The 27,409-nt window shown below is 49.6% G+C and overlaps 1 protein-coding gene across 1 annotated transcript; it reads left to right on the forward strand.

Annotated features, from left to right (window-relative positions):
* POMGNT2 (protein O-linked mannose N-acetylglucosaminyltransferase 2 (beta 1,4-)) lies at positions 1–27,409 on the forward strand. Its single transcript, XM_045530394.1, has 3 exons — positions 1–129; positions 20,118–20,218; positions 23,126–27,409. Exon 3 carries the CDS (start codon positions 23,231–23,233, stop codon positions 24,971–24,973), a length of 1,743 nt encoding a protein of 580 aa, XP_045386350.1. The 5' UTR covers positions 1–129; positions 20,118–20,218; positions 23,126–23,230; the 3' UTR covers positions 24,974–27,409.

Consider the following 27,409-nt stretch of genomic DNA (forward strand, 5'->3'; position numbering starts at 1 on the left):
GGCAGGCGCACGGCGGGGGCCTGCGAGCTGGGTGCCGGGAGCGGCGGCGGCGTGGAGAAGCTGGCGTCGCCGAGGGCCTCCTGTACGTGTCGGCAGAGGTGGCTTCAGCTGGCGGAGCCCGGGCTTCAGGTGAGACTCGCGCGCTCGGGGCTGGCGGTTTGAAGTGGAGGGATCGGTGCCCGACCTCCCCTGAAGGGGGCAACCAGGTGCCGGACTCCAGGGTGAAGGGGAGATTTCAGGACGCCTTTCCGGAGCCGGGGACTTTGCAGAACGGAGAAGTGACGTGTGTCGCGGGCCGATGGAGGCGCGGGAGGTGGGCGGGGTGGGGGGTGGCCTCTCAGGGTTGGGGTGCCGCGGGCTCTGGCAGCGCCCCTGGACGTGCCCACCGAAGCCCTTAGCTCTTGTAGGGCACGAGCAGCGGGTCCCCACGCCCTTTTGCTTTGGGAGGTGATGGTGCACATTTGGCAGGGGTGGCAGGGAGCCAGGCGAAGTGCGCCGAGGGGGCCTGGGCCGTTCCAGCTGCCTTGGAAGGCAGAACCTGGGTAGGCCTGCAGCCGATCCCCGGACTCCTCGGGGCTCAGAAGGGCACCTGTTGCGTGTCCAGTGGTTTACGAGCCTGCCAACGGCCTGCTTGACAGTGCCAGAGTCGCCTCCTCAGGGGGAACCCTACGGATTCCTGACCCCATGCATGTGTGCAAGAATCCGTCTCCCTGCCACTGATGGGACCCTTAGGCCGGAGTCCTGCATCAGGTGGTGAGAGGCCAGTGCCCGCTTGCTTTGTGCCAGCCAACCCTGAGAGTCTACTCTTGGAAGAAACGGCCCGCTTAGGAGGGCATGACTGCAGGGTTATGGAGCCAGCTTGGTAGGACTTAGTAGCTAAGGGCACATACAGAGGAGGGTTCCCTCACCAAATGTTTACTGTTACATATGTCCCTTACTATCTGTGTGCCCTTGAGCAAGGGCATCATCCTCTCTGAGCCTCTTGTTTATTTCTTTGCGAAATGGGAATGAAAGTACAGTACCTTCATCTCCAAGGTTGCTGTGAGGATTAAATGGAATAATGCCAGGCGAGTCCTAAGCCCAGTATCTGGAGCACAGCGAGTGTGCAGCACATACTAGCCAGTCGTGGTTGCCAATGATAGAAAATGTTAGAGTTGAGTTTAGAATCCAGGTTTGTCTTTACCGGAACTAGCTGCCCTCCCTAGCTCTCATGGATCTTGGAGATCTTCCAGCTCATCCTTTCACATTACATATGAGGAGTCTGAGTCTCAGGTGGTGGCAGAGCTAAGAAAGAGCATAGGTCCCTTCATCCCCAGGGTGAGCCTTGGGCCCCTGGGAGGACAAGGAGAAGGGGAGAGTGGAGATTCTCAGCCCAGAGGAGGACACGGGGCTGGTGCTGCCGGCTGGGTTCACCGAGGCCATGTAAGCATTCTGGTTGGCAAGTTCTTGCTCTGAGCCTTGTTTTAGAAAATATTTAGTAATAAACAAAGTCTTCAATGAATATTGAGCTAATCCAAAAATTAAATTACCAAATGCCTCATTCCCCAAGGGTCCTTCTCAATCTCAGCTTAGTTGTCAGTGGGATACTTCCCCCCCAGGACCTGCTGATCACGTGATTCCCAGGGGTTCTTAAATTGGATGAAATAATGAATGTAAAAGGCAGAACCCACAGGTGTCATCATGGGCTTTGGAGTCAGACTTGGGTTCGAATGTGAGCCCCACCACTTAGCTGTGCAACACTGGACAATTCATATAATGACTCTAAGCATGTGTTCTTAAATGTGAAATGGAATTAATAACACCTCCTTTAAGTTTGTAATAGGGAATAATTAAGATAATGCATGTAAAGCACTTAGCATTGTACATGGCATAATGGGAGTTGTTATGTCATTATTATGATTAGTAATAATATTGTAAAACTAATTGTCAAGCATAGTGGTTTGCCTAGGTTGTCTCTTTGAATTCACAAAGAGAATTCTCTTTGTGGAGTTCTCTTTGAATACCACCCTGTGAAGTAGGTGTATTTGTGTTTTTCAGGCCAGGAAATGGAGTCTTAGAGAGGTTAGGCATTGGCCTAGGGTCATGTAGCTGCTAAGTGACAGGGACAGGAACTTAACATCCTAGCATCTTCAGCTCTAGAACTGGTGCTCTCTAATTCTCCTACTCTACTGCCGGTGGTCTTTGCCATTCTTGAAGCACAGTTATGACCTGGGGCAGCCTCCAGTGTTGTAGCAGGGAGTCTTCTCACACCTCTTAGGTAAGAGGCAGGACCCTGCAGCGTGTGTATTTCCTCTTTGTCTAGTGTAGGATGAGTGGTGAGGCTGACAGGGGCATGCCCTGGGTAAGTTCAGGGGACAATGTGTTAAGAAGAGGCAGCCCAAGCAAGCCCTGTAGCCTCTTTAGGCTGTCGTCACTGGACCACAGGGCCGGATGAGGGTGCAGGCTGGGTGGGACCTGGGAAGTGTGGTTATGAGAAGAAATGCCCTTGCTTAGCTTCCAGGAAGAGTTCCGGAGCTGCATACGTCTCTGGCTTGGTCTCTGCTTTGGGCAGCCCTTGCTTGAGCTGTGGATGTCAGGAGGAGCCCTGGACTGAGAGTCCGCACGCCACCGTTTTAATCCTAGCTGCCTGTGAGAGCTCACACTGCCTCTCAAGACCTCTTTTATAACATAAAGAGTTGGAGGAAATCATTTCTAAGGGCTCTCTTAGCTCTAAAAAGCAGTGGTTTTGTCATTCTGAATTGATTGATGGCTTAACCTTCTCAGCACAGCATCAGGGCAGGTGGGCTAATTATCACCGCAGTGTGCTACCCAGACTCTCCTTGGGGCAAGAGAATGGCCACAGTTTCCTAAGCCACCTGCCACAGCCAGCTCTCTCTGCCTGGCTGGGTGGGGAGAAATTACAGCAAGAAGCCTTGTGTTGCTAAGTTACAGTCTAGGGCCTGTGGGTCTGTTTCCAGAGCCATCCACACCTGCTCTGCCCTTGACTAATAAAAACTCACTGCTCTGAAGTCTGCCCTGCTTCTCTGCCACTGATTGTTGCTGCAAGCCTGATGACAGACGAGCACAGTACTTATGAACAGGACCCCTGGAGTCAGAGACAGTTTCAAATCCTGGTGCCCCTGCTTGAGCTGTAAGACCTTAAGCAAGGTTCTTAATCCCACTAAGCCTGGGTTTTCTCATGCTAAAAGAAAATCGGGATAATACTAGTACCTGCATTGGAGGGCTTTGGTGAGGCTTAAATGAAACAGGCAGGAAAAGGGCTTAGCATAGTGCCTGGCACATAGTAGGTGCTCAGTAAAGTAAGATGATGGTACCATTCACCTCCATCCCCCACCCCAGAGGCCAGCATTCTCTCTTTCTTAGCTAGCCTGGACAAAGATCAGTCCTTCCATTTTCTCGGGCTTCCCACATCCTCACTGGTACATACTCCAGGCCGAGCACCCATAAGAGAATCAGATCTTTCACTCTGCCAGTGGCGACTGCTGTTGGTACAATCTTATGCTAGGAATTTATCTCTTTTCCCCATTTTGAGAAGCATGACAGAGGGCCTCTTCCTTGCTGTTAGTGGGTACTCAACCCTGCACAAGCCTCAGGAAGGGGCTGGGGTCCCTGGCCTGCTGTTTGCCACTATTACTGTTATTACCAGGTAAGGAGCCTGGGTTGTTTTAGACACACCCATTAATAAAACACACCCAGGGGTCCTTCGCCAGTGGAGGTTTGTGTCAGGAATCATGGCACGTCCTGGGGTGGCATCAGGAGTTGCCACAGTTGTGCTGGGTCCCAGAGTTTCCAAGAAGATTGCGCAGTAGCCATTGTAAGGAACTGGAGAAGCACCCAGCCTTGCTCTGTTCATGGGCTCCTTTCTCAGGGGACCTACCCTCTCTCTGCCGGCCAGTTAGGTATGGGCATCTCCCTATGTCTCCCACTGGTGGCTGCTTTAGACCCAGGCTCCACCCTTAATGCAGTTAGCAGTGGCCTAGAGACCTGGACTAGTTTCTTGACAGCTTCACACCACAAGGATGCAGTTAATGTGGGTTGGGGCATTCTCAAAAGTGGGCAGAGAGTATGGCAGGCTTCTTAGTCTGCCCTGGAACTTAGGCTTGTGCATTGTCTTAGCAAAGGCTGGGAACAGAATTTAGTTACCCTTTATTGATGAAAATAGTTCTCCTCAGTTGAATCAGTTGCTTACCCTAGGCTGGAAAGAAATGCTTTGCTGGCTATTGCAAAATTGTAGAGTGTTAGAAAAACCTCAGAGCAGTTCTTAAAACTGAGCACAGTGAGAATCATGGGAAGCTTTATTAAAAACACAGGTTCCTGGGTCCTACTCTCAGAGATTATGGTTCAGCAGGCCTGGAGTGGGGCCCAGGATTCTGCATTTCTCACATCCCAGGTGATGCTGATACTACTGGTCTATGGATCAGTCACACTGTGAGTCCTGCTTTGGGTGACCTCATGACCAGCCCTCCTGCCACCTGTGGAATAGCCCTCACAGGTTGACCTTGTTTGGGTGGACCACGTCCAGGCAGCGGCTTACTGCCCTGTAAAGTAGCTTATCCCTCTAGACTCTGACTGGTAGAGAAGCCCTCCTCCTGCCCATCAGGCTGAGCTCTCCTCCCCATGACTTCTCTCTGCAGTCCTTACTTCATTTGGGTCCCTGGAGCAACCTGCACAGCCGTGCCGAGTGAGCAGGGGCAGAATGGGAGTCCTGTGTTCCCACAGTCCACACCTGCGCCTGGGTCACCGGTGTCATCATCATGCACGTGTGTCCAGTCAGGTAGAAAGGGTTGCATCCCACCCCTCTGGAGCAGCCTCCCTCTTGCTGCACAGCTCCTCGGGTGTTTGAAGAGTGCTATGGGGCCAGGGGCTTCTTTTCCCCAGGGAGGTGGCCCTGCTCCTTTGAGCATCCTATCCCAGAAAGACTCATGTAGAGTAGGTTCATATTAATGGTTAAGCGTGTAGAATCCAATTCCTGACAAAAATGCATAACCTGAATCTAATCATGGAGAAACCACAGACAAGCCCACATTGAGGAACACAGTAGCAAATAATCGGCCCCAACTTTTAAAAATTGTCAAGATCATAAAAATCAAGGAGAGGCTGAGAAGCTGCACCCAGATTGGGGGGGACTAGACAGATGTGATAACTGGATGCCACGATTCATCCTGGATTGGATTCTGGCCCAGGGAATAGAGACCACAGATTAATTAAAGCATAATATCAATATTAATTTCCTGAATTTGTGTTGTATAAGAGAATGTTCTTATTTTTAGAAAATACACACTAAAGTCTTAAAGGCTAAATGGGCAAGATATCTCCAACTTGTTTTTACATGATTCAGAAAAGAGAGAGTTTGTATACAGCTGTCCCTCAGTATCCTTGGGGACTGGTTCCAGTACCCCCTCCTATTTGCATATAACCTACATGTACTTGAAATCATCTCTAGATTACTTATATTAATAATACCTAATACAGTGTAAATGCCATGTAAGTAGTTGTTATACTGTATTATTTTGAAATTGGTAATATTTTTTGTTGTGTTATTATTTTTGTTGTTTTTTTCCTCCTGAATATTTTTGATCTGCATGCAGTTATTTTGAACCCAGGGATGCGGAATCTGTGGATATTATGGAGGACTGACTATATAGAAAGAGAGAATGATAAAACAAATGTGTCAAATTAGCAGTTGGCCAATCTAGGTGAGAGTGTAGGAGAGTTCTTTGTGCTATACGTGCAACTTTTTTGTAAGTTTGAAATTATTTCCAAGTGCCAAGCATGATGGCTCAGGCCTATAATCACCTCTGCTTGGGAGGCTGAGGCAGGAGGATAGCTTGAGGCCAGGAGTTCAAGACCACCCTGGAAATATAGTGAGACCCCATCTCTAAAGAAAATGAAAAAAAAATTAGTGTGGCATGGTGGCTCATATCTGTAGTCCCAGCTACTTGGGAGCCTAAGCAGGAAGATTGCTGGAGCCCAGGAGTTTGTGGCTGCAGTGAGCTATGATCGTGGCACTGCACTCCAGCCTGACCCTGTCTCTAAAAAAAAAGAAAGAAAGAAAGAAAAGAAAAGGAAAAAAAAGAAATTTTTTCCAAATAAAAAGAAGAAAAAGATCCAGTCTACCAGGCTTAGAGTCTCATCATTGCTTGCTGTGTAAACTTGGCTTTCTAACCTCTATGAGCTTTGGTTTTACCATCTATAAAATGAGGATCATCATTGAGAAGCAGAGAATCTGGCACCTAGTGATTGGGCAGTGGATGTTGGCTATGGTAATGTTATTATTATTAGGAAAGGGGGGAGTTGAGGGTGACACCATGGTGATGAGACCAAAGGAAAAGCCACGCAAAGACCTGTCACCTCCCCCTACTCACTGATGTGGGGTTCCAGGCTCCCTGAGTGTCTGGCAGGGACCACTAGTAACCTGGCCACCATAAGGCATCATCTTAAAGAGGGCTTTGCAAGTGGTCATCTGAGCCTGTGGGGCACCACTGGTGAAGCCCCGGTCTCTTGGCAACCCTATCCCCCTGCCTTCCCTGGCACTTCCCGTGCCTGCCCCCCAGCCTGGACTCCCCAGTCTCTACCTGCCTGGGTATGCAGTGCCCACTGAACTGCATGGGCCTGGCCATCACTGCCCTAGGGTCAGGGAGGACCATGGCTTGGAGGCCTCATGGCGTGCTGGGCACATGTAAGGACCGGGCAGATTTGTAGCAATCAGATCAACAGGGATGTGTACACACATAACAGAGATGCTCATCTTATCCTCCACCCACCATACCTCTAAACCCTTGTCCCAGACTCACTTGCCCTCCAGGTGGCTTCCTTGGAGGGTGAGTGAGATTACTTGTCATGTACCTATGTGTTGCACACACTTCCTCGTGTTTCTTTGTGATGAATGTTTTATGCTTCCTATAGTGGCTGTCTTCTGACTCTTGATGAATTTGACCCTCTCAAACTGGGCCTGAGGTCTCATGTGGATCTGTGTACACATGGGGGTCTGAGCATTCCCTGTAAGAATTGTTTTCATTTGAATTTGCAGTTTCACCTAGAAAAATTGGTGCAGGCGTGTTCTGCGTCACCTGTGTGAGCCTCACAGCAGAGGTTCACACTGTTCTCTTCCCTGTTTGTGTCCCAGTTTATGACCGTCTTGGTACACAGTCGTGCCTCTCTGTGGTTCCAGAGAGGACCAACATGGGAAGATGTAGCTTCCAAGTGACCCATATGTGCCATGAAGAAGCCAGATGACACGGCAGGCTGTGTGGCAAGCAAAGATTTCTGCATTGTTTGGAGGCTAAAAATTGGTGAGAGGGTTGCAGGCAAGTTGGTGGGAGGCTGAGCTCCCCTCCACCTGCTTGGCTAGGCTGTCCTGCCTCCCACTCAAGCCTTGGCTCATCCTCAGCAAAGACTGACGTCACCCATCTCACCAGAGCAGCACAGGCTTGAAATCTATTGGGGTTTTCCCCCCTTTGAATGGGTTCAATAAGGCAATAGAGTCACAGTCATTATCTATTGACACAGGATTAACGCCTCCAGCTGTGACTTGACTTTGCTCTTTATATTAAAGCAAGGAGTGGCAAGGTTTTAGTCTGAGGTTGTGAACTCTTAACTAAATGTTACATATACCTTAATAATTAAACTTGTCACGTTTTATAAGGACCACTCAGAGGCTGCCAACATTTTGCCAAAGGGTAAATATCTTTGTCAGAAAACCTGATCTCCTATAAATGTCCCAATTTATGAATAGCATTAGATTAATAGTTAATTTTGAAGCACATGTAAGCATTATGTTACTAACGCCAGTTCCTTGTACTACTTCTGCTAACAAAAAAAAAGGAGGGATTGGAAAGAAACCATTCTGAGGATAAAATTGAATTAGTGAAACTTGTTTGCTCTTGACTAATTCACAGTATGTGACACAGTGATACAGGACTGGAAACTTCCATAATTCAGTCTGCATTTGGGATAAAAAACAATTTTCAATGACAAAATAAGAATCTATAATTTTCAATTGGACATATGAACAACCTTAAAGGTCACATTGCTGTAATATTAATATAAAACCTTCCACATCTCCTGGCCTGGGCCCTGCAGATCTTCTGCAGCCCAGTGTGGCAGGTGCTGGCAGTAGTCTAGTCCCTCACCTCCACAGCCCTGCTCATGGAGGAGTGACAGGTGAACAGCCGGTTCTGGCAGTCATGCAGCTGGGAACCCAGGTGCAGGCAGTGAGGCCAGCAGGAGAGGGGATTTGCCTTAGACCAGAGCTTGCAAGTGAGCACCAGTTTTTGCCGGGTAGCAGTGAGGCTAGCAGCCCCACCTCTTGGTGCACGTTGTCTTCACTCAATTTGAATAGTTGCCAGAAGTTACAAATTAGGACATTTCACATTTTGAATGGATTTCTAACTTCTCTGGAGAAACCAGAAGAGTATTGTTGTGGACTAAATTGTGTATTCCCAAGATTCATATGGTGAAGCCCTAATCCCCAGTTTGATTGCATTTGGGGGTAGTGCCTTTAAGGAGGTAACTGTGAAGGGTAAATGAGGTCATAAAGGTGAGGCCCTAATCTGGTAGGACTGGCCTCCTAATGAGAAGAGGAAGAGCCTAGAGCCCTCTCTCCGCCCTCTCCATGCACACACACAGAAGAGACCATCTATAAGCCAGGAGGAGAGGCCTCTCCAGAAACCAATCCTGACTGCACCTTGATCTTGAACTTACAGCCTCCAGAACGGTAGAAAGTAAATTTCTGTTGTTTAAGCCCCCCAGTCTGTGATACTGTGGTATAGCAGCCCAAGCAGACTGGTACAGATAAGTACCGCCAGGCCAGTTTCCTGCCAGGCCCTCATCGGCTGGTGCTTGGCCTCCGGGTCACGGCGTCCACCCTCGGCTTTCCTTTCCCCATTGGCTCCTGGCCCTAGTGAGCATGTGAGTTCGTACTCTAGGCCCAAAATTCCTGGCACTCTTATTCTTTATCAGACCTCAGGCCCTTATGGGCTTTCCTGTGCCTGTGTCTGGGGCTGGCCAGGCCCCCAGAAGTGGAGCCTGTTCCCAGTGTGAGGACCAGTCTCGGACGGTGCGCCCTCGCTGGCAGGTGGCCTTCGCCCTCTCCGGTGAAGGTGTCTGCAGGCGTGGCATGTTATTGGCGCCTTCCTCCAATGCTTTTTGAACAGATGGGATCCCAGAATGGAGGATCCAGTAAGTCCGTGGGAATCTGATAATATATAGCTATTCTGGGAGCTTAATAAAGTGGTTTGGGGGATGAGTTGGCAGCATCCTTTTGTCTGCGTCAGTTTCTAAAGGGCTTTTTAAGGCATGTTTTTAATCTCTTGTTTATTTCTTTTTTTCCTTTCTTTTGGGAAAAATTCTTGCCATATCATGCTTTGTCCTGGCTGAGCCACCAACCTCTTTGTTCCACACACCAGTTGGGTCTGGTGCCCAACGTAGAGGAGGCCCAGAATGATAAAGGTGGTGACGATTGAGGACCCTGGTCCACTATGCCCAGGAATGCCGGGAAGATGAGGTCCACCTGGTGCCTGGGCTGTTAGCATAAGACAGTGCTTAGGATCCGTGTTCAAATCCTGACTCCTTACCATACAGGCTGAGGGACTTGGACACGTTTATTTAGCTTCTCCCAGCCTCTGTGTCCCGATCTGTAAGGTGGGGATAATAGGAATATGTTAGCCTCAGTCCCCTTGGTTTGAGGACTAGGTGAGAAAAATGTATATACAGTTTTTAGCACACTGCCTGGAACATAAAGGGCTGGAGGCCGGTGGTTTTGATTGTGTCAAGGTAAGAGTGGGTTCCTATTTAATAGTTGTCAGCAAGCCGGGACTCAATTTTAAGTACGGGTTGCATCCTTGGCACTGCGCTGGGACGCGAGGTACAGCACAGGGTGTCCAGCTGAGGATGCTGCAGCAATGGAGGAGCCTCACTCTCTGGGGCCAGACTCGCTTAGGGCACGAGATGGAGTGATGGGAAGAGCCAGCTTTTCCTGGTTTTATTTCCTCTGCTTTTCTAAAGGAAAAGCAAGCAAATAAGGAGCCAGGTTTTCGGGTCTTCTTTAAAGCCCTTCTGTCTCCTTTTGGAGTTTCAACACTGAACATGTGGTCACCCATCTGCCTCCCCATCTGCCACCCATCCTTCTCCCTCCCCTGTGAGAGCTGCCCCCTGCTCCAGAGCTAGATGACTCTGGCTAATCAGCAAGAGCATTCTCTGGTCATTGTCATTAGTCTAAGAGGGAGCTGGCCACAAAGCACGGTGTTACTCCTCCTGGTTTGAGTCCTTTGAATGCCTGAGGGGTTGCTTCTCTTCTCCACCCCTTGCCCCACTTGAATTAAAATCAGGTATTCTGTGTCTTGAGGATGCTTTCCAGCCTGGTCTTTAGCGTCCAGGAACACTGGCTTCAGATCCAGGCTTCATATCTGCATGGCCTTGGGCAAGTGATGGAACCTCCCTGACCTTAGGTCCTTCGTCCAAGCACTGGGAATGACGATACACTGTAATGCTGGGATGAGCACTAATGGGGCCCTGTAGGCAGAGAGCTGGGAGCCACTGAAGGCAAGTGGCTATCCTGGCTGGAGCAGGGCAAGGCTGGAGCACCACTCATTGTTAGGACACCTGTCATGTCCTTGCCCAAGCAGGAGAAGGCTGATCTGACTCGTCTCTTTCTCTCTGTGTGGAATGGGCCATGTGAAAGACCCCTCATCCTGTGCAGACCCCATCCTATTGGAGGTTCTGTCGGCTCAGAGGGGCGTGGCATCCTTTGCTCCTTACAGACCACCGGACCTTCATGCTCACCTGCAGATCTTAGAGAACCAGCGGAAGTTTCCAGGAAGGCAGTAGGCGGAGACAAAATGTATCATCCTGGTGGCCCGTGCCTCCAAGCACCACCATCTCACCTCTTCACGACAAGACTCCCTCTGGGCAGCCCTTGTCTCTGAGAGGCAGCACAGGTGGAGATGTGTGGGGTCAAACCCAGCCTCTGAGCCTTTCTCTGGATGGAAGATGGGGACACCCTCCCGCCGAGCAGCAGTAAGGAAGGATTCAGTGAGGCTGTGTGTGCGTGTGTGAGGGACCCAGCATGGCGCGGGCTGGCAGGAGCTCAGTGGGTCGGTGGTGCTTGCGCATCTGACTGCAGACAGGGTGGAGCCTGCCCTGCTGCGCAGAAGTAGGTTCACCGGGAGAGAGATGATGAAAGGCAGCAGGTGAGGGGGAGGCAAATTCCAGCTCTGCCTTTGAGCTTTTGAGTTCTCAGAGTAAGTATACAAAGGAGGCTGGGCCACTTAGGACTGGGAGGGAGTTCCCCGTCACTGCAGAGTAAGAGTTCTTTTGATGCTAGGATTCTGGCACCTGCCCATTTCAGCCGAGCCTGGTAACACTTAAAGTGGCACAGGAAGCCTCTGTCTAAGAGTTCTTACCCTTGTCACCAGTGCCCTGGGGAGGCTGTTGGTGCATGGGATTGTCCTGAACAATCAGTCAAACATCAGGACCAAGCAGACAGCGTCAGTCTGACCAAGTTGTGGTCTGCAGAAGGCAGCAGCTTAGCTCTAAGTCTGTCTTGGTGCCTGAGGCCTGAGAGGGTGGCCTGAATTCTCTCTCTCTGCCCTTGCCTTCCTGCCACTGCCCTGTCCTCACAGTGACTAGCAGTCTCTGCGGGCACTGGGAACCCCAAGGAGCAGTAAAAATTGGCCTGGACAAAGGAGAGGGAGGTCACCGGGTCTGCTGCCAGTAAGCACATTGGCCCAGTTATTCTGCACCATTTTGATTTTCTTGCTAGAGAATTGTGTGATTGTTATCCAGGAACATTTGGATGTGGTGATGAGGAAGGGCCTCTTGATCATCTTTAGGGCTAGGGAGCGATTAATGGACTCTTTGCCTCCATCTGTTATCTTTGAAAGCCTTTGTGAAGATTGCGCCTGCTCCTTCAATCCCCTGGCTTCTGTGGGCTGCGGCAGTGCAGCTGGGGAGGGGGGGACGCACAGAGGCGAGTGGGAAGCAGACTGGAGGGTTTTATAGTGACTGTCGACAGCCCAAGTACTTGCTGGCTTCCTACTGCCACACCTTGGCTACTTCACCGTAGGTAGAAGTGCAAGAGAGTCTTTCCATGTGTCTCCACAGTGACAATATACAAAAATATCTATATTAATTAAGGTTCCCCTAGGAGCAGATCCTGAGACAGTGATTCAATTGCAGGTAGATGATTTGTGCTGAGTCCCAATGAACATAAATAGGGGAGTGAGGACATGAGACAGGGAAGGGGAGGCAGCTGAACGGGTGTGCATCAGGCCTGTTACCACTGTGGACAGCTGGAGCTTAATCCCGCTGGGGAACCTTGGGAGCCAGTGTAGAACATGCCTCAAGGCTAACCCACCTGTGGGTTATTTATGGGCATTTATGGATCCATTTCCATTGTCAGACGTTGGTGCAGGCTGCCTGGCTCATACATGGTGAAGTTGGTAGAAACCCAGGCAGGTGGACCTCCAGGACCCATGCTTTAACCACCATGCTATTTCCAGTAAAATGTTGCTCTGTCCATTCCCAGCAAACCTTTCTTCCCATTTTCCCCGTTGGCAGGGTAACTCAGGACCCCAAAATGCCCAGTGCAGGTCCATGTAGGTCAGTCTGTCCTGCCTTCTCTCAACACCATTCTGGCAGGGCCAGCAGGGAGCCCTCAGCATCTAATTAGAAACAGCTCCCTTGTCCCCCAGGCTCAAAGGCTGGTCCCTGCCTATTTGCCTGTTTGTCCCATAAGACCCCACCCCGTGTTTCCTGGTCCCATGAGCTTTGGCCCAAGGCCCCAAGCTCAGTACTTGGCTGGGACTGGCCACTGCATACACAGCCAGCCAGGCCCAGATGAGGATCCCGGCCACTGCCCCACATCCCTACCTGCTGTCAACAGGTAGGGACGACAGGGATGCCTAGGAGAGGGGCAAGTGGCAGAGTGATCACTAGAGAGGTGATGAGTCCCTGGAGGCTGAGATACCACTCAGGTTGGGGGTGAGTCTTTCTTCTCCCCTTTCCTCATTTCCCTGAGGGTCTTGCTTTCTGATATTCCCTGGGTGTGTCTGTTTTAGCTTTAGCTTCTGTTGGAAGCTGTTCGTGTCTGTGATCAGAGCAAAACGTGCATCAGCTCGTGCCACACGCATCTGCCTCCCATCTCTCCAGAGAGGGCTTTGTTTAGTTTATTTTTTCCGAATGTTAATTTATTTCTCATCCATTCTCCAGGATGCTCTTGTAATTTGTAATAGTGATTTATTTGATTCTTTGTTTCCTTTTTCACTTATTATGTCAGACAGACACAAAAGAGGATCATATAAGGAGCCTCATCATCACGTTCCTCAATGATCAGTATCCTACTGTTGGGTTCTGCCTGTCTCCATGCTTTTCCCTGCTGGAGTGTTTTAGAGCAAACCTCATACATGTCATTTTACCTATGAAGACTTATGTTCTGTAGTTTCTTAAGTTATCTAACTTTTTTAAAAACTTTTTTTTACTATTCTGAATAAATTTTAGACTTACAGAAAAGTTACAAGAAGCACTTAACCCAGATTCTTCTAATGTTAACATCTTACAGAGCCACAGTACAATTATCAAAACCAGAAAATTCACACACCGCATTAAACCACAGACCTTATTCAAGTTCTGCCAACTGCCTTGCTGATTTTCCCTTTCTGGGCCAGGATGCAAACCAGGATCCCACACTGCATTCAGTTGTCCTGTCTCTTTTGTCTACTCCATTCTGGGCAGTTCTCAGTCTTCCTTTGTCTTTCATGATCTTAACTCGGTTGAGTACCGGCCGGGTAGTTGCTAAAACGTCCCTCAATTTGGGTTTAAGGTTTTCTCTATTATTATAACCTGCAGACCTTATTCAGAGCTAGAACAGGAGCAAGAACCAAAGTTCCCCATTTAGGAATATAAATTGAGGTTATGTATTTTGGGCAAGAAAAGCACAGAAGTGAGGTGCCCTTCCCACTGCATTATAACAAGGGGTACATGATGCCAGTATGTTATGACTGGTGAGGTCAATTTTAATTACTTGGTTGGCGGGGGGATGTCTGCCAAGCTTCCCTACTATAGTTTTTATTTTCACCTTTATAATTAATGTGTATCTCATGGGGAGATACTTTGAGACTGAGACTATGCAAATATCCTCTTTCTCATCATACTTTCACCCACTTATTTTAGCATCTGTCAGCAGATCTTGCCGGCAACAGTTATTACTGTGATATTTGCCAAATGGTGATCTTCTATTTCCATCACTGCTTCTACATTTATTAATTGGAATGCTGTAAGGACGATCTGTCCCTTCTCTCCTATTTATTTATTCATTTTTCACATCAGTATTGACTCGTGGATATTTATTTTATTCTATGGGTTTTAATCCATTACTATTACTTTTTAATTTTTTTACTACAGTTGTCTCAGATTTAGCTATTGGTTGTTCATTCAGGTTGGCTTCTGTATCTTTTTGCTATGTTCCCATCATTTTTTGAGGCACTCCTTGACATTCTAGCACTACAAGATGTTCCAGGCTTGTCTTATACTTTGTCTGCTCCAGCCCTGGCATCAGCCATTTCTCCAAGGAGCTCTGTTTCCTTTTAGTAGAGAAAGATATTTAGAAACCAAGGGCTGGGTGCTGGGTGTGCTCATTGCTACTGCACTGTCATTGCCTTTAGGCCCTCTCAGTGGATGGAACTAGGAACTGTCTGTATGAGGGTACACACTCCCCATGCTGCTCCCACCCTCTGTCATTCCAGCGTGAGCCCCTCTTCAGTTCTCTGGCCCACATCTCAGCTGAGGACCTCAGGGTGGTCCCACCACCCCCTGGTGAGACACTGTCCTCCCTGCCTTTGCATTCCCTTCCTAAACCCTTTTCCATCCCTTCCCTTATTTTCTATTTTTTTTTTTTTTTTTCTCTCCTGACCTTAAGGATGGATTAATTCTCTCTCCTCCTGGCCTCTTTCTGGCTCCTGGCTTCTCTTTCCTTCCAGAAAGAAGATGTCAGAATTCCATCTGATGTCACGTCTTACTGAGTACACAGGTGTTCTCTCTTGAGTAGCTTTATACTGTCCACGCCACAGTGGTGGTAAGGACAGCTGGTTCCTGTGGCAGGACCATGGGGCGTTGGTCAAAAATGGTCCTATATCAGCAGTTTAATGTGGTTCAACCCACTAGCACAGTAGTTCTTAGCTGGTGAGGCTGAATGGAGAGTTTCCAGATGGGGCATGTATACTTGAAAAAGCACATGTAGCAATATAATTTTACATTGAAAGGTAAAATACATAGATATAGATATAAAATACCAGCTTCATGAAGTAAGAGTTGATGAAATCTGCTGGTCTTCAGGGGCAGACGTTGCAGAAGAGAGTCTCTTGTGAATGAGGGATTCTTGGGAGAAGGGGATACTGGACTTTGGGGCATGAGATTTCTCTTCATTATCAGTGGGTGCATGGGTTGGAAAAGACCGAGGAAACACCAAAGTTTAAGTACATTTCTCAGCTGCAGGTTTCTTGGCTCGTAGAGACACCTTCCCTGGAGCTGAACAGGGCCGAGTGGGTGGAGTCAAAACCCAGCCAAGAAGACAGCTGTGGTGCCCCAGCCTCTCACCTGTGGCTAGACCAGAAGTTCTTGGCCCTTGTTCCACAGGAGCTTGAAGTCCTGCATGAAAGACATGAAGTTCCGGGGCCTGATACTCTCCTCTCTGCAGGGCCCTCAGGGTAGCTGGGACTTCACCCTCTTCTCTTACAATCAAGAAGGCCCATAGGGATATGAGTGAGTGGGAGATTTATTAAAGGACTAACTTTGAGTCCATAGGAATTTATTTCAAATTTAAATCATCTGCAGACTTGGGGACTTGAATTGCCCTAAGGAATGTGCTCCTGTGTCCCCTTCATACAAAGCATGACCCACCGTGTTCCTGCGCCCTTCTAGGCCCCCCATTCTAACTCCCACGCTCTCCTCTCCCATACTGAGTGGGAGACACTGGGCCTGGGAGCTTCTAATTGGCTTTTCTACCTCTGTTCTCCCAGAGAAGCTCCAGGCAGCCCTGCTCAAAGACCTGTCATAGCTTCCCATTGCCTATGGGACAGAGCTCCAGTTCCTGGATCTGGCATCACAGCCACTGACACGCTGGCCTTAGCCGATTTTTCTAAGTCTCTCTCTACTTCTTCTCTTTGTAAACCATCCACTCCAACCAGACCAGACTGTTTGGTCTTCTTGGGTCACACTCCCTGGACAGCCCCCTGTCCCCTTTCTTTCCTGAGTTGAGTTTCAGCATTGACCAGGTCCAACTAATGCATTATTTCTGACCTCCACAACCTAGTGAAGTACCCTTATCTTTGCTGATGAGGAGCTTGAGTTCAGTGATCTTGAGATCATGTCTGTGTTCCCTCTGAAAGCTCCAGGAAACAGCCAAAGCAGAAGGACTTGCTTCTTCCTCAGAAGGGGTCTGGCACTTACTGCCTGCAGGGCTCACTGGAGCCCAGCTACTGCCCGTGCTGTGACACTTAAGTTGCCTTAGTCCTTGTCCTCTTCCGGCAGGTGGCACCTGTGTGGAAAACTGTTGCAGATCCTCTTTGGCCACAATCAATATGTTTGATTTGCTTTCATTTCTTATAGAAAGATTTCTTAGGGGGAGGGTTTTGTTTACCCAAGTTAGAAGGGTCAAGGGGAAACTGATGCCTAGTAACCCCACTGTGTTAGAGCACAGAGCTCAGAAACAAGACACACAGCCAGATCCCTGTGCATTTGCCTCACACACAACACTTTGAAAACAGGTTCTCTCTCCGTACCAGTTAGGACGTTCTGGCTGTGAGAAGCCAAAACTCCAATCCAGCCCACTTTCGACAATAAGGCAAGTTGCCATCTCTCACAGCAGGGGTTCAGAGGTGGGGCTCGGAGACATCACGAGGGTCCGTTGTATCTCTTTGGCCATGTCATCCGTGGCATTCTCTCTTTGCCCTCAAGTGGGTTTCCACACGGTCAGCAGATGGCAGCCAGCAGCTATGGTGCAACGCCTTCTTTTTCTGTCCAGTGGGTGGGAACATGGGATGTGACTACCCGTTCCTTGGCCTGATGGGGCCACTCGGGTAATGTGCCACACCTGAGCCGGAGGCGTGCTCCATCAGCCCTCCTGGGGTATGAGGTCTTAGCCCCTGGGTATCAGTGGGAGCGCTGGCTATCTGGACAAACTGGGGGTCTTGTTAGGAAAAGGAAAGGAGGGTGGATGCTGGGGGAAGCAAGTGTCCCCTCTGTCATTTGTTAATGCACCTGACTGGCAGGCCCATGACACAGAGGCTTAGCAGCTGACCCCCGCCCAACGTGCCACAGATGACACATGTAACAACATTCCATGGGGCTGGCTGGTCTCGGTCTCCATCTTCTCCTGCTTAGATTTAAAATCCTTTGTTTCAAATGAAAAGTGACAGTTCCTGCCTCAGCACTGATCAGTTTTTGCTTCGAGTCAGATAAAGGCAGCCAAGTGTGTCCAAAATGTTTTAAAATGACAGATTTCTTTGTGTATTCTGGTGGCCTTTTATTAACCATCTGGTACCTCAGACCTTTTTCTTTTCCTATCCACTATATACTCCACCTATTAAGTTGAACCTAATTGAACGAAATTGTTTTTGTATGTCACAAGCAGTTGAGTATCAGCATTCACGAGGTCCTACTAATGCATTAGTTCTGACCTGCTCCACAACCTTGTGAAGTTAGTTGTACCCTTTGCTGATGAGTAGCTTGAGTTCAGAAAGGCCACACGGTAGGTCGAGAAGCTGGGGTTTGAACCTGAGTCTGTCTGGCTTTTTATCCTCCAACTTTCCCTGGCAGCCCACATCCTCTTCTGGCAGCTGCCTGCAACCATCAGCGCATCGGGAACTCAGAGCCAGGCTGGATGTGATAACTACTGAGTGATTAGTGATATCTTTAAAGGTGTCTCCAGGAGAGCAAACCCACCAGTCACGGTAATTTAGGAGTCAGCTGCCTGTTCTGCCTGTCCCCGACCCAACCTCCCCGCCCCTCCCATGGGGTTTGGAGTAGTGCATCCCATCATACTGGCCGAGGCTGGGAGCTGGGCGGGTGGATGAAGCAGCAGAGAGGCTGGGCTGTGTGAGGAACCATCTGCTGGTGACCTGCAGGTCTCCCCAGCCACCCGTGCTGGGAGGCAGCACTGCACCAGGAGGGTTAGGACACCTCCGTTTTTAATCCTGGCTGTGCCACAGACTTGCTGTGTAATTTTGGCAAACTGCTTCTCTGTATAAAATGAGAAGGACTTGCTTAGTGCTCGTTAACCTTCGTAGCTGTGGAATTCCTTCTCAACAGCAGAGAACCCGTTTCTCAAATGAATTCTTATGGTACCTATATTAGTTTCCAATGGCTGCTGCAACAAATCACCACAGATTTGGTGGCTTAAAATGAAATAACTTTATTCTCTCACAGTTCTGGAAGCCAGAAGTCTGAAACTAAGGTGTCAGCAGGGCCATGCTCCCTCTGAAGGCTCTCGCTGCCTTCATTTTGCTTCTGGTGGTTTCTGGTCATCCTGGGTGTTCTTTGGCTTATGACTGCATCACTTCAATCTCTGTCTTCATCTTCACACGGGCTTCTCTGTCTGTCCTTTTCTATATCCTATAAGGGCACTCTCATTGGATTTAGGGCCCATCCTAATCCAGCGTTATATCAAGATCCATAACTAATTACACGTGCAAAGACCCTATTTCTAAATAAGGTCACACTCTGAGGTTCTGAGTAGACGTGAATTTTCGGGGGATACTATTCAACCCACTACAGTATCACCAAATATAAAACAGATTAAAGAGGGCTGGTTCTGCTTGGAGCTAGATGGAGGCTGGTGTCCTTGGCCTCCTCACCCACCTCCACCCTTGGCAACCCCAAAGATCAGGGTCTGCAAATCACTGGGTACCCAAGGATCCAGGCAGCCCTAGCTCACCGTGTCCCATGGCTTCATTTCGGGGCTCAGGAATAATGTTCCAGGCACTTTGGCTCCCACGGCAGGTGACCTTTGAGTGGCCTCTCCTTGGAGGACAGGGAGAAGGGACCTCTGTGCACAGCCCTCACAATTAGCTTCGGAACTCACAGGCATGGGATGTGGGTAGGCACTGGCTGGGAGTTTGAACACCCCCACCTATTCCCAGGGAAGCCAAGATCACTGCAGGCAGAGCCTGATGCCAGACTGTCAGCTTCAAGGAGGAAGTAGCCCTCTGCAGGCGAGCCATTGGGAGAGTGTTGCAATGTCAGGCTGTGTGTTGGCTGCAGATGAAGTAATCTTCCAAGTAGAGATCATTTGGAAAGCCTGAGTATCTACTCTCCGGGGAGAGCCAGGGGAGTCACCTCTCCTTTCTTCCTGAGAGCAAAAGAGGAAGCCATTCCTCTGGATCCTGGCGTAGCTGGGCTTGTGTTTATTCCTGGCATCCTGGCCTCCTGGCATTTGGTTGCTAAGCAGGTGAGAAGCCAGGGCCAGCATGATGTTTAATCCTGATCATCCAGGCCTTAAGGGTCAGAGAGACATGGTGACATGTCCAGTGTCACACAGCAAAGTGACAGACCTCATCTGAAGTTCTGGAGGTTCTGGCTGCAGCATTTGGCTATTTTTCTTTCCCCCATAGCACGTGACAGGGGACATTCACATGTATAGCACACTCCTTTGCGTGTACTCAGATGTTGAAAACCCAAAGGTATCTTACAGTGCAGTAAAGCAGAGCAGTAGCTCCTACCCGCTGCTGCTGTTAATAGGGCATAACTAGCACACAGGCCGCTCGCCGCTGCCCACAGCCTAGGCAGTGGGGGTGTGGGTTCCTCTGACAGACGAACAGTGATCCTCATCTTCCTAATTCAAGAAGGTGTATCAGAAAGCAACTGAGTGGTGGTGATGTGATTATAAAGGGTAACATTGAGCCTATTATATACAAAAGAAATAGGAAAACATTTCCAAACTTTTAAACTGACAAGTGGTAATGTGATTCGTGGCCTGGTTCTTTGGTTAAGAGCTATTTGGTTTTCTCAAATCTGGCTGTACCCTAGAATCACCTGGGAGCTTGGCAAAACAGATGCCAAGGAGACTTCAGGTTCTGATCAAAAAGGAGTAGACACATTTATCCCTTTCTCTTCCACTAATATAGCTAAAAACACCAGAATTATACATAAAATATCAGAAGACTGGAAGGTGGAGAAAAGAATGTGGAACAACCAGGGACCCTGGAACTTCCAGAACAACGTAGTGGTGAGTTCCCTGGGTTTTCTTTTTGCTATTTTTGTATCCCACACTGTGTGCCAGAGAAACCCACCACCCAGAAATGGCAGTGGGCATAGACTGAAACAAAGCCCAAGGAAGCTTGGTCTCCTTTGTCAAAGGGCTGGAAAAGGAGCAGTCTAGCAAAACAGAAATCTTTTTGACCATAAACACCCTATTGCTGAAAAACATCAGGGAAAAATGCTTCCCCCTGCCCCCAGCTTTAGTAAAGCCCAGATGGATAGCCTGGACCAGCGGTCCCCAACCTTTTTGGCACCAGGGACCGTTCTCATTGAAGACCATTTTTCCACAGACCAGGGGCGGGGTGGGGAAGAGAGATGGTTTCGGGATGATTCAAGCACATTACATTTATTATGCACTTTATTTCCATGATTATTACATTGTAATATATAATGAAATAAGTATACAACTCACCATAGGTTGGGGACCCCTGGGGACTTCTGCCCTTGCCTAGTGGTAACCAGATGCCCCCCCCCTCGCCCCGATTGGAAGCCTAGTTTCACTACTGCTCAGTGCTGACACATGTCCCTCACCGCTAGTCCCCCTGAGGTGTCCGTGGAGCCTCGACTTCCATCCCTACCCAGTGGTGTCAGTGGAAGCCAACGGCAGAGCCTAGGTTGCCACCCCCACTCAGCAGCTGAGTGTCCTCCCTCTCCCAGCCAGGGTGGTGCTGACCGAGCCAAGTGGGGGGGCCTGGACTTCTACCCCCACCCAACGGTAAAGAGTCAATGCCTTCCCTTCCCCCACCAGCACAGTTTGAGCAGAAGCCTGCTGAAGTTTAAGGAGATGCATAGTCATAGCATTCTACCCAAAATGTCCGGAATAAGTGTCAGCAAAGAAGATATAAAAAACTAAATGGAAATTTTTAGAACTGAAAAATAGAATAACTAAAATTTTTAAATTACTGGATGGGCTCAATGAAGAATGGAGAGGACAAAGGAAAGAATCAGGGAACATGAAGACAGAATGATGGAACATATTCAACCTGAACAACAGGGAGAAAAAAGACTGGAAAAAAATTAACAGAGCCTCAAAGACCTATGGGACAATAAAAATTTTTTTTTTTTATCTAGCATTGTTTGTAATTGGAGAGTCCTAGGAGAGCAGTGTGAAGCTGGAACCGTATTCAAAGAAATAATGGCTGAATATTTCCCAAATCTGGTGAAAGACATAAAACTACAGACTCAGGAATCTGAGCAAACCCCAAAGAGGATAAACCCAAAAAAACCCTGCCAAGACACTTTATAATCAAACTTCTGAAAACAAGACCAAAACAAAATTTTTAGAGTAAAGAGACAACCTATATATCACATCTAGGGGAAATGCCCTAATATCAAATGATATTAATAGCAGTTTCTCACCAGAAGTCCTGGGGCAGAGGAAGTATCACAGCATCATTTTTCATATGCTGAAAGAAAAAAATTGTTACCCAAAAAGTCTATGCCCAGTGAAAATATTCTTTAGGAATGAAGGTGAAATCAAGACATTTTCAGGAAGGAAGACTAAAAGAATTTGTTCCCAGCAGATCTACCCTAAAATAATGGCCAACAGAAATTCTTCAAAGAAAGGATATGATAATGAAAGGAAACCTGTAACATCAGGAATGAAGAAAGAACAAAAAGAGTAAAATATGGGTAAATATAACAGACTATCCTTTTTCTCTTGAGGAAATTATATTTGACAGCTGAAGCCAAAATTATAACACTGTCCAATATGGATCGCAATGTATATAGAGGATATATTTACGATAATTAACTGTTCTCTTAATCATTAACAACATTAATATTCATAGCAATAGTATTAATATTCATACTATTAAGTATTACTACTTAAGATAATAAGTACTTTTAATTATCTTTAAAGTATTTTTAAGACAATCTTATTTAAAATATATTGTAAAGGGGAGAGGATAAAGGAGCCTAAATGGAGGTGAGGTTTCTACACTTCCCCAGAAGGTCAAACGACAGTACCAGTAGACTGTGGTACATCACGGAGTACAATGTAGGTGTGCGTGTGGGAGAGGGTATTTAAAACCCTTTGGGATTTTTGCCTCAATATACAAAACATTTGTCAATGGTGACACCCAGGCACAATTCTCTTCCTTGACCACTGAGGGGGAAAGTTTCTACCCATGCTTTTATGGGATTCTACAAGCCAGCAGGCATGATTTCTAAAGGAGCTTTAAGCAGGAGCAGATCTTGGCCAGTCTGCTCCCTGCACGTACGTTCCTGTGTCTCTCAGAAGGGGTACAGTGGGGTCTTGGTGGGTAACCTGGGAACAGTGTTCACAGGCTTTCAATGCCAGTTCTCATTTAGGGAAAAGTAATTTCCTGGCAGTCCAGGAACCTCAGACCCCGACAGGGATTTTCCCTGTGGCCTGTCATTGCAAATGTCTCTCTTGGTGAGCTTTTGCTGCAGCAGTGCTTTCTGACAAACAGCCTCAGAATTTCAGTGACAGGCGGTAATAAGCTTTATTCACCTGAGGTGTCTGTGTGTTGGCTGACCTCTGCTGGGTTGGCTGATGGCTCTGGTGATCTTGGCTGGGCTAACTCCTCTTGGGGCCGAGTTAGCCTGAACACATTCTTCTTATGGCAGTGTTGTAAGTATGAAGAGGGCAAGGCCAGTCCATGCACTTTCCAAACCTTTGATTATATTCTATCTGCTAACATCGCATTGACCAAACCGGGTTATGAGGCCAAGCCCAACGTCAAGTTTAAGGATAGATACTCCACCCAGGGAAGTGGTGGAGGGGAGTGAATATTTTGAACAACAGTCTAATCTACCGTGCCTAGCACAGTGGCTGTGCATAGTGGGAGCTTGTAATGGCGCCAGGCAGACTATGCCAACCCCTTTTTCTTTTCCTTCTCTCCTCCTGCAGGCTTTTGCTGGTCCTTGGGGTACCCATAGGGATGGGTGAAGCCCACCTGGCCTGCGGCACTTCCCAGCGGCCGTCATCTCCCTAGGGCCCCACAGCGCCATTAGGATGCACCTGTCAGCGGTGCTCAACGCCCTCCTGGTGTCGGTGCTGGCGGCAGTCCTGTGGAAGCACGTGCGGCTGCGCGAGCACGCGGCCACTTTGGAAGAGGAGCTGGCCCTCAGCCGACAGGCCCCAGAGCCGGCCCCAGCGCTGCGGATCGACTACCCAAGGGCACTGCAGACCCTGATGGAGGGTGGCACACACATGGTGTGCACGGGCCGCACACACACAGACCGCATCTGCCGCTTCAAGTGGCTCTGCTACTCCAACGAGGCCGAGGAGTTCATCTTCTTCCACGGCAACACTTCTGTCATGCTGCCCAACCTGGGCTCCCGGCGCTTCCAGCCAGCCCTGCTCGACCTGTCCACCGTGGAAGACCACAACACCCAGTACTTCAACTTCGTGGAGCTGCCCGCTGCTGCCTTGCGCTTCATGCCCAAGCCAGTGTTTGTGCCCGACGTGGCCGTCATCGCCAACCGCTTCAACCCCGACAACCTCATGCATGTCTTCCACGATGACCTGCTGCCGCTCTTCTACACCCTGCGGCAGTTCCCTGGGCTGGCCCAGGAGGCCCGGCTCTTCTTCATGGAGGGCTGGGGCGAGGGTGCACACTTTGACCTGTACAAGCTTCTCAGCCCCAAGCAGCCTCTCCTGCGGGCACAGCTAAAGACCCTGGGCCGGCTCCTGTGCTTCTCCCATGCTTTCGTGGGCCTCTCCAAGATCACCACCTGGTACCAGTATGGCTTCGTCCAGCCCCAGGGCCCAAAGGCCAATATCCTTGTCTCAGGCAACGAGATCCGGCAGTTTGCACAATTCATGATGGAAAGGCTGAATGTGAGCCACGCAGGAGCACCCCTAGGTGAGGAGTACATTCTGGTCTTCAGCCGTACCCACAACAGACTCATCCTGAACGAGGCAGAGCTGCTGCTGGCGCTGGCCCAGGAGTTCCAGATGAAGACAGTGACGGTATCCCTGGAGGACCACACCTTTGCAGATGTTGTGCGTCTGGTCAGCAATGCCTCCATGCTGGTCAGCATGCATGGGGCCCAGCTGGTCACCACCCTCTTCCTGCCCCGTGGGGCCACTGTGGTTGAGCTCTTCCCATATGCCGTCAATCCCGACCACTATACCCCCTATAAAACGCTGGCCATGCTGCCAGGTATGGGCCTCCAGTATGTGGCCTGGCGGAACACAATGCCAGAGAACACGGTCACGCACCCTGAGCGGCCCTGGGACCAGGGGGGCATCACCCACCTGGACCAGGCAGAGCAGGCCCGTATCCTGCAAAGCCGTGAGGTCCCGCGGCATCTCTGTTGCCGGAACCCCGAGTGGCTTTTCCGAATCTACCAGGACACCAAGGTAGACATCCCATCCCTCATTCAAACCATACGGCGCGTGGTGAAGGGCCGGCCAGGGCCACGGAAGCAGAGGTGGACAGTCAGCCTGTACCCGGGCAAGGTGCGGGAGGCGCGATGCCAGGCGTCGGTGCAGGGTGCCTCCGAGGCCCGCCTCACCGTCTCCTGGCAGATCCCATGGAACCTCAAGTACCTGAAGGTGCGGGAGGTAAAGTATGAGGTGTGGCTGCAGGAGCAGGGGGAGAACACCTATGTGCCTTACATCCTGGCCCTGCAGAACCACACCTTCACTGAGAACATCAAGCCCTTCACCACCTACCTGGTGTGGGTCCGCTGCATCTTCAACAAGACCCTCCTGGGACCCTTTGCAGATGTGCTGGTGTGCAGCACGTAGCAAGCGTGCCGCCCAGGCCCCAGGGCGGTGGCTCCTCCCGTCAGTGTCCTCAGGCCCACTGACCCTGCTGCGATGACTTCTCTTTGTTATTTATTGAGCAGGTCTGTGCCAGGCTTGTGCCTCCCTCTCGTTTCATTGCATCTGGGGGGTGGTGTTTGCAGCACTCCTCTTTGCACCAGAGAGACAGGATCCCCCCTTCTCCTGATCATCTGTACCCCTGGGGAAGTTTCTTAGCAGGGAGGAGGAAATGGAGGAGGAGGAATGAAAGAAAGCATCCCAAGGAACCTCTTTGGCTAAGCGATCATGCTGTTTCCTACTGAGTCCTTCTGGCATCCAGCTTTCTGGAAAATGAGTAATCATGCGATTGTTGGGGTGGGTGGTTCATCAGCTTCCATCCCCCTGAAATTCCCTGTATCCCAGTGAAGGGAGTGTTGGGAACATCACTAAATGATGACAAGCATCTCGGTTGAGTCTTTCCATTGGGTGGTAGGAAGGGGAGCCAGTAGTCAGAGCCCCGCGGCCCTCAGTGGGGAAACGTCAAGGACGTGAGGCGAGCAGTTGGCAGGCAGGAGGGGAGGGCTGGGGGGCAGAGCCGGATCCGTGGGGGTTTCCTCAGGCTGAGCCAGGCGTTCAGACTCACGCGGCCTGGACAGACCACACCTGGCGTCGGAGTCACTTAGAAGGATGGAGGACGGGTCGCTCGGTGTGCCAGCAGAGCCACGACTGCAGATTTCTGCCACAGGAGGAGCCCTCCCATCAGTCGGGGGCCACTGTCTTACCCTCTCCCCCAGGGCCTGCCCAAGGGCGAGGACATGAGATCCGTATCAGTGGTTGTGGGGGCCTCCTTGGCTCAGAAGCCCCAGGCCCCTTGGGAAGCAGTATCTTTTCAACAACCACAATCGTAGTTCCCAGGGTCCCTCCAGGGACATACCTGGTTATGAGTTCTTGCACTTAAGGGAGCGTAAGGCTGTGGTTTCCTCCCAGATGTTTTAGCTTATTCTTAGTCCTTCCAGTTCAGATGTAGTTCATCAGTCAGAGGTGAAAACTCCCATCAGCAGTGCTGCCTAATACCGCACCTGATGTCAGCTAACTGGCCTGTCTGGCTGCCCTGGAAACAGCTAGAAAGTTAACCCAAGATCAGATTTGTCCTGAGAGAAGGAGGAGTGTCAGCCTTTTCTTGCTCAGGAGACCTGCTGCAGGCTGCGCTCCCGTGAAGCGGGGTGGGGGGTGAGAAGGTGGAGTCTCAGGCTGAGAGCCTTTCACCAGGCAGACCAGTTCTTGAGCCAAAGGTGTGCGGTAGCAGGTGTCCCCGCTGCTCCCGCCGAGTGGCTGAGAAGTGTGGTCTCTGCGTGCCGGTACCGAGGTGGGTTCTGCACAGCAGCAGGGCCCTCCCACCTTCTCTGCTGCAGATCTGAGGGCACGTTTTCACAGTTGCCACGTGCCTTCATGACATTCCTCTTACCAAGAATCCTTCTCCCTAACTGTAGCCTCCACTTGCCACCACCACAAACTGCCACGTGAGTCCACACATCAAGACTCCAGTCAGAACTGGAAATCTCAACCCCTGCTCGTGGGGTTAGCGAGGGTGAAATGGTGCAACCATTTGGAAAACTGGCAGTTTCTGCTAAAGCTGAACACTAGGCTACCCTATTATCTCAGCAATTCCACTTCTCGATATATATCCAAGAGAAATGAGTGCTTGTGTCAGCAACCAGAAATGTCTAAAATGTTCACCACCCTACTCTTAATAGCCAAACACTGTAAACAACCCGAGTGTGCATCAACGGGTATATTCATATGATGGACACAACAATTTGACTGAAAAAAAAAACCAGAATGAGGTGTGGGTACATGCAACCTTGTGAATCTCAGACATAGTGTGGAGTGAAAGAAGGCAGACCCCTCAAAATACTTAGATTCCATTTCCAGGAGGTCCTAGAACAGGAAATCAAATCTGTGACAACAGAAGTCAGAATTGTTACTGGGAAGGGGTAAAGACTGGGAGGGCACAGGACACTTGGGGGCTTGGCAGCGTCTGGATCTGGGTGGTGGCTGCATGTCCATGTAAGCGATCGTCAGATCAGTGCACGCTACACACTCTGCACCGTATGTATGGGACACCTTGATTAAAAAGGAAAAAGTCAGCCCAAGGGCCAGCTCTCCTAGAAAACCTAGTTTGTGTCTCTTCCAGCTCCCCAGGTGATAGGCCTGTCACACCCTCAGACCTCTAACCCTGCCAACCCTGCCAGGGTCCCCCAGGAAGGCATTTACCTCTCCTCACGGGGTTGCTGGAAGCCCAGTGTGAGTTTGTGATCACACTTGTGAATCACAGCAAAGCGAAAGCTCCATCAGTGGTTCATGGGTTCAATGAATAAATCGATTTCTGCCTGTGTCCAAATCTTTTTGCACAAGTCGGTGATCCTGATTTATGTGAAA

The sequence above is a fragment of the Lemur catta genome, chromosome 18 (genome assembly GCF_020740605.2).
Source record: "Lemur catta isolate mLemCat1 chromosome 18, mLemCat1.pri, whole genome shotgun sequence".
In the NCBI taxonomy this organism is placed as follows: domain Eukaryota; kingdom Metazoa; phylum Chordata; class Mammalia; order Primates; family Lemuridae; genus Lemur; species Lemur catta.